At 34.3% G+C, this 7,417-nt stretch overlaps 1 protein-coding gene across 1 annotated transcript; it reads right to left on the bottom strand.

The window, feature by feature from the left end:
- Positions 1-421: 421 nt before the first annotated feature.
- LOC105804256 (bifunctional aspartate aminotransferase and glutamate/aspartate-prephenate aminotransferase) lies at positions 422-6,180 on the bottom strand. The gene is made up of 10 exons (XM_012636779.2): positions 5,663-6,180; positions 4,731-4,968; positions 4,494-4,587; positions 4,250-4,353; positions 2,828-3,076; positions 2,633-2,746; positions 2,425-2,508; positions 1,111-1,281; positions 860-973; positions 422-701 (listed from the first exon to the last, which is right to left on the bottom strand). Exons 1-10 carry the CDS (start codon positions 5,794-5,796, stop codon positions 561-563), a joined length of 1,443 nt encoding a protein of 480 aa, XP_012492233.1. The 5' UTR covers positions 5,797-6,180; the 3' UTR covers positions 422-560.
- Positions 6,181-7,417: the final 1,237 nt, after the last annotated feature.

Below are 7,417 nucleotides of genomic sequence, written 5' to 3'. Positions count from 1 at the left end.
AGTTTCTAAGTAAAAAAAAAATACAATTTCTGCTGACCCTTGTTGCCATGGTATCGAAGCCACCATTTCAAGTTTTGGGTTTAAGGTTCTTGGTAAAGTTTATTGACATCGTAATGGAGGAAATGCATGGATGGAAGAAAAGAATTCTTGACATTAGAGATTAATTGTTTTAAAGCTAAAGTCAATAGTTTCAGGCTTTGGACTAAGGTTCCTTGGCTTCTTAGGGATGCTTTAAGCGAGAATATTCAAGTTGGGCAGCAATATTATTTGTATTGCCAAAAAGGGAAAGGGTAGGGTTGCTTCTCCTTAATTCTGTACCATCTAACTAGCTAGTGAATGCATTCCTTGGAGCACTACATCTAGTTAGCCTACAATGAAATATTCCTTTGGGAACATTCTCATCTCAGGATCGACACATGTATGACAATTATGGAAGAGAACAGAGAAAATCCAGAGTTTATTAAAAAAAAAAAAAAAGCTTATTAAAACATAAAAAATTCAAATCCCAAAACAAAATACAACCAACAATTAAACATGCTAAATGATATATAATTCATGTGTTAAACAGGAACAGCAGGCCTGAGGGAGAAGAGTGCTTTCTTAATTCTCTCAAAAGCAGCTTGTAAGGTGGTGAGGGATGCTGCATATGATATCCGAATGCAGCTATCATCCCCAAATGCATCTCCAGGGACTAGTGCAACCTGTCAATAATTTGCAGCAGTCTTTGATTATTTCATCTTCAACATTAATCACGGTATTATTCAATCAGTTCCCAATAATGTCTATGAAAAACAGCCTAGCCCTTCTTAATCACTTCAAAAAGAAAAAGAGTCCTGAAACAGCATTCAACAAAGCATACCTGAGCCTTGTCCAGGAAGTATCGACAAAGTGACTCCGAATTTTCGATTTTGCCAAAACCTTCAGCTTCTATTCCGTAGTAGGAGCTGAAATCAATGAATAGATAGAAAGCTCCCTGCAAACCAGAAGTCGTGCAAGCAAGAAACATGTTAATTGAAGAGCTAAATATCTAACACCGAACAAACTGAGAAGTACATAAATGAGGTTTCTTTTTTCTTTTGGTAATAAGAGACTCTGCGCCAATAGGGGGACCTGAGGTTCTGATATCTTAACACCTTCCAATTCCCCAAAGCTCTTAACCAAGAAATCTCGCCGCTCCCTGAATGCTTTCACCATGGTGGAAATTGCTTCCCCACCAGCATAGCCCAAGCCTAATGCGGCAACTCCTGCTTTTTGTGCTATACTACTAGCTCCTGAAGTGGACTGAGAAACATAAACCGCATTAAGGTTTAGTTTTCCACATATCAATTAAACTACTGAAACTACACATTTAATTAATAAATTGATGCGCATATAAGTACACTAATAGATATATCAACCTATTTTCACTAATTGATCTATTTGTATTCCATTGCCTTATACTTTATGAGGTCAGTAATTACAATTCTTCTCAATATACAGATATTTAGAGGTGCCCATCTAGCGCCATCAACTCAAGCATACTCGGCATTTTTCTTCTTTCCTTTTAACACTTGCAAACGAGGATAAGTGAAACATGATCGTTATGCTAATTAATGACATAAGTTTTGACTCTCTCCATACAAAAGCAATTTTAGTTTTCAAGCAGAGTCTGAAAATCTCATTCACATGAAATTCGAGGACATTTCTAGCCCACCTCCCACCCTAATTTGGCTCAAATGTTCTCTTTATTCACATTGCTTTCTCGCTCAACTTTAAAAATACTTTCCTAGCATTTGGTCAATAGATGGTTCAGTATTTTATTGAAGTCCACGATCACAATAACAAGCAAGTTCATCCTATATTGTCTTTTTGAAAACCGCATTAACTGCTGCATAGCTTCAACTCTAAAGTACCAAGTGAATGAACAAAATTTTAAGGGCATGTAGGGTAAGCTTTGGCTCAAAACTCTTCAGCAGCTAGGAGCAAAATATAAAAAAGTAGAAACATTGAATAACTTGAACAAGTATTGAAGTATTAGGAGGTTCAAACTAAACATATCCAGTAACCTTTTTAAATCTTAGATAAATGTGCACATGCCATGTTCTAAGATATACAACGAGCCTTACCAAGGAAATTGACAACTAAATCCTAACTGTTTATTCTTGTGAACAACATTGAAAGTTACCACAATATTCAGATACTTGACCAGTACATGTCAGAGATTAGTATTGGCTGCATCTATATCCCATAGTTCCCAATATACCACACAAAATGCCAAATCTTCTGATCATTATCTGGATCAGACTGGCAACAAAATCCATTAGATCTCCAATAAAGTTCTTCTCAGGGTTTATTATAGGCAAAGGCAATAACTTGTTGCACTAATGCATGCAGGATGTAGTTTGCTCTTCCAAAAATGAAAATGACAAGTATAATGCAACATACCTGACTCTGGATCTTATTACATGCTGCGACAAAGTGTTTAGGTCCAGCAATGTATCCAAGTCGCCAACCAGTCATCGCAAAAGCCTACATGTCATGTTCAAAATGTCAATCCTCAAAATGGACACTGAAGGAACTACACCAATGTTAAGTATGGAAAATTCATCAATTAAGTAGAAAATTAACCAAGGTTTAAATGCAATTGAGTTACCTTGGAAAAGCCATTGACTGTTAGAGTCCGCTCCCACATGCCTGGCAATGATGCAAAGCTTGTGTGAGTTGCCGGTGCATAGATTATATGCTCATATATTTCATCAGACAGCACCTAAATAAGCCAATAGCAAAAAAGCTCAGTGTTTGAGTATCAGCATAGCATGCCTGAGATTTCTGTCTATATTAATAGTACCAGAAGCCTGGGATGCTTTGCTACAATTTCTGCAATTTTTTCAAGCAGCTTCTTAGGGTAAACAGATCCAGTTGGATTTGATGGAGAGCATAGGATCAACAGTCTTGACTTTTCAGAGATTTTAGACTCAAGGACCTCTGGATCCAATAGAAAATTGTCACAGATGAGTGTCGGAAGAATAATAGGTGTTGCGTCAGCCAGCCTTGCCATTTCCGGGTAACTCACCCAATATGGAGCAGGAATTATTACCTGAAATAAATTATGTGTTCAGAATCAAGTCACCTCTTATCACTCTACTTGCTGGAAGCATGATTATGAGTACCTAATTAAGGTTACTCGCAGACATACATTTGGAAGAAAGATCTAACACCATGACAAGAAATAACCGTTCTGGCATGCAGGAAAATATTTATAAATTTTATATTATTTTCTTATATATAGGTCATTTTAATGTATTTGGTTTCCTATCTTCACTTTATTGACAAAGCTAGGGTAATACTTGATCTATTTCATCCCAAGCGTTTCAAAATAATATGGAATTTCTATTGCTTAAATTTGTAACCTAGCAACTTGAAGTTAAACATGTATGGTGTAACTGAAACCTTGATAGCATAATCGATGAAGAAATTTGGTCTATGACTTACACTACAAAGTGGTACACCAATAATCTCTTATTTTAGATTTGATACTGTAATCAATTTAACAGATCATCAAACATAAGCTTTCGTTGTAGTAAAAGAAAACTGTAATTTTAACAATGGTTAAGTTTGGAAATATGAGCTTCAAAGGGTATATGATTTTGGCTAATTCTTCATATTACTTAAGGATGCATTCAATATACAAAAGCGAAATAAGATGCAAAGTAGAAGGCACCTTTGATATTCTTTGATGAGAATATAGTTTTCAAACACAATTCAATATGCAATCTGAAACTATGCTATTTGAATGTAACCCCTTCGTACATATTGAAAGTACTAGTACAATTTACCTAACAAATGAAATTCAAATGTGCAATCCCTGTTCATGTTCCCAAACACAACTAATATCAGTTGTCTTACTCAAAATGCTCAACTAATAGGACAAAAGTCATACACAGCATTCGTGTCCACATTTAATTTTTGTTCTGATGGAACAATGAATCAATGGAAAGGATTCCAGCTTCCAAAGAATATGCACTCAATTCAAAGGTAAATATGCCATCACTAGAAAGTCCCCAGCTCTATGAACTGTGATTTGATCAAAGATGTAAGAGAAAGAAAGCAAAGTAAGTAAATATGGCTCAGAATTGAGTGAAATTGTGAAAAAAGGAAACACATCTACAGTAGTAATTTCACAACTAAGTCAAAAGAGGGTAAGGAGGATTTCTTAAAGCATATTCCAAAATGTTTTATGGTAAAGGTTGTCAAATAAAAAAACCAGTACCTCATCCCCAGGAGAACAAACTGCAAGAACTGCTTGAAGGATACTCTGTTTAGCACCATTACTGACCACAATTTGATCATGCGAATAAGAGATTCCATTCTCCTCTACAATAAATTAAAAGGAAATAAGTAAAAAGTACTAGAAAGTATCAAAAACTGAGAAACCATGCCTCATCCAAAGGTAAACGCACATCAAATTTACACTTGTTACATCAAAAAATCACTTGCATAACATATACAGTTACCTTTTAGCTTATGACAAATTGCCGTACGAAGTTCCAAAGTACCTGCATTGGGAGTGTACCTTGTGTAACCTTCACGAATAGCATTTATCCCAGCCTTACTTTTCAGAAACAAAAAAAAAAAAAAAAGTACAATAAATTAAAATACTAATTAGTGGAAGAAGAAATTCTAAACTAAAAGATGTCAAAACTTAAACAGAGAAAACAAGGACCCAAGATGGACTAGAAACATTATTGCACCTCAGCTATGATGGCTGGTGTATCAAAATCAGGCTCTCCAGCAGCCAATCGAATGACAGGGACACCAGCTTGTGCAAGAGCAGTTGCATGATCAGTTATAGCCACTGTCTTTGAAGGCTTCACAGAGTTAACTCTGGGGCTCAAAGAGATATCAAGTTTCACTTGGTCGCTGCTACTACTCTCTGCCTTTGACATTGCAGCTATTCTATATGACCGTTGTTTAGAAGTCTCAACAGATCTGCCAAGAAGTATATACAACCAGACAATGAAATTCTCTAATATATCCAGTGCTCCCTTCTCCCTTTGGGAAATAATTAGACTTTTGAGACAACTTTACTTTAATTCTTACACAAACTAAAAAATGCCAGCACAATATGTTTTCCTTGTTTAATCTTCAAGTTTATAGATAGTGTCACAAAGGGAAGTTTCTTAATTAAAATGGTTCTGCAACTTCAATGAATCAGCTTAAGGGATGGAATAAACTAAGAATAAAGATGTTTATCTTTACACTTCCATTTAAAAAAAAAAACAGACAATACTCATGAAACCACTTCCATAGCAATCTCGTAGAAAATATTTGATAAAATATGTTTCTTTATTTCAATATTCCATGTTCTCTTATACAGCGGATGATATCAAAACAGAATAAACGAAAATTGATGTGACCAACAAATTAGTGTCTCTGCAGATTGCTAAGGATAAACTAAAATCTGCAAAAGAAGCAAAGAAGCTAACATTGATGCAGTGTCAAGTAAAATCTGCAAATGCATCAGTGATTCAACTGATGATCCAGAAGCAAATTTCTGGACTTTCTTCAATGAACTGAATAGACAGATTATATGTTAAATGCAATCACAACCCAAAATTGCTCCCCCTAGAATTTTTTTAAAAAAAATGCTAGAAACATTAAGATGCCGGAAAAAGGAACTCACTTTAAGGAAAGATTAGTAAGAGAGGAATGGAAAGACACGGAAACGGAGGCCTTGGAGGCAGAATGTGATCCCAAAAATTGGGAGTCGAAGCCAACACGGGAAATTCCTGTTGAGTTATGAAGAGAAACTGCCATTTGTACGAAGATTGAAGAGAAAACAAATTTTGGGCAAGAGGAGGAGGCTGTAATTCCTCAGTGAAACAAAAAAAAACAAACTCAAAACCAGTCTAGGAAAAATAAGGGGATGGGGGTTGGTGGGAGAACAAGTGGGCTTAATAGTCTATTATTTTATCTCCCTTAATGTTGGAAAGTGAGGTGTGGTTGGTTTAAAGTAATAAGGTGGAATTTGAAGGCTTGAAATTTACATCAATCAATGGCGATGAAAGGAGAAAGGAGAGAGATGGGTAGGTGGAAGGATGGTAGTGGGAGCAAACAGTGGAAGTGAAGTCGGGAATTGACCCAATTTCGGGTATGCTGGTTGGCCAACAGCACCATCTCTCCTCGCTTATCACCTTGTACCTTACCTACCCCCTTTCAAACGATTTAAACTGAAATTAATTAATAATAAATTGAGAAACTTGTTTGGTATAAAAGGAAATCTAAACTAATCATGAGATTGGTCACTCGGCCCAGCCCGAAGGCCAGCTCGAAATATGGGAGGATTTGGATAAAAATATAAACTTAAAAAATGAGTTTGGAAAAAAAAATAAGGCACGTTTAAAAAATGGGTCGGGCCTCAGATAAGGTATTTTTGGCCCTGCCAGGCCCGAATTCACTAAAGGATAAAAAAATTTGTTTTTTTTTTTGAATGTTATTTTCTTATTGTTTTCTCCCTATTTTGCTACTATTTTACTATTATGTTGCTACTATTTTGTTGTTATTGTTTGGATATTGTATAAAACTTATTTTATTGTTAATTTTGTTATTATTTTAAAAGAATTTGTTAATTTTATTATTATTTTAGAAGCATTTACTTGTTAAGTTGCATTTATTTTAGTGTTATTTAAGTTTACATATTTTTTAAAATTTATTTTCAATTTGTTGGGAAATATTTATTTTGATGTTCTTAATATTTTTAATGTATTATATATATTTAAAAATTATATAAAAATAATATAAAAATTAATACCAGAGGACTGGGTCGGGCCCAAGTTTTATCATTTTAATCCGGGTCGGGTTTGGGTAAAATTTTAGGCCCATTTTTCAAACCGGGCCAGACTCAAGCCTAGTAAATGGGCCTAAATTTTTAGTTGAACCCTACCCGGCCCGACCCATGGACACCTCTAATCTAAACCACCTAAATATATTAAAGGGCAAACTATATATACAGTCACTTAATTATAAAAAAATTTGATTTTAGGCACTTAAAATAAGAAGTTTACAATTTAAGCACTCATGTTACATTTTTTGGTCATTTTAGTCACCCATTTTAACGGGAAGCTGACATGACAATTAAAAAATTAGTATAATAATAAATATAGCCCTCAACTTTTTCAAATTATGTTGATTTAATCATAACTTTAAAAATTAACCTTCAAAATTTATAAATATTCTCAATTTGATCCTAATTCTAAAAACTTCAAAGAAACATATAAAAATACATAAATATTTTCAAAATTATATAATACTAAATTTAAATTTTATATTAATATTAAATATAATAAAATCCTCCTACCTCCTCTTCTTCCTATAATTTTTTTATTTTGAGTGCTTAAAATGAAAAAAATTATAATCAAGTAAGTATTTGTATAATTTA

This window comes from Gossypium raimondii, chromosome 11 (genome assembly GCF_025698545.1).
Source record: "Gossypium raimondii isolate GPD5lz chromosome 11, ASM2569854v1, whole genome shotgun sequence".
Lineage (NCBI taxonomy): Eukaryota > Viridiplantae > Streptophyta > Magnoliopsida > Malvales > Malvaceae > Gossypium > Gossypium raimondii.
This window is presented reverse-complemented; position numbering and strand designations above follow the sequence as displayed.

Coding starts and splice junctions, on each gene's coding strand:
- LOC105804256 (XM_012636779.2), bottom strand. CDS start 5,796: ATGGCAGTTTCTCTTCATAACTCAACAGGAATTTCCCGTGTTGGCTTC. Junction 4,354..4,493: donor AATTTGTCATAAGCTAAAAG/GTAACTGTATAT, acceptor AATTTATTGTAG/AGGAGAATGGAATCTCTTAT. Junction 2,747..2,827: donor CAAAGCATCCCAGGCTTCTG/GTACTATTAATA, acceptor TGGCTTATTTAG/GTGCTGTCTGATGAAATATA.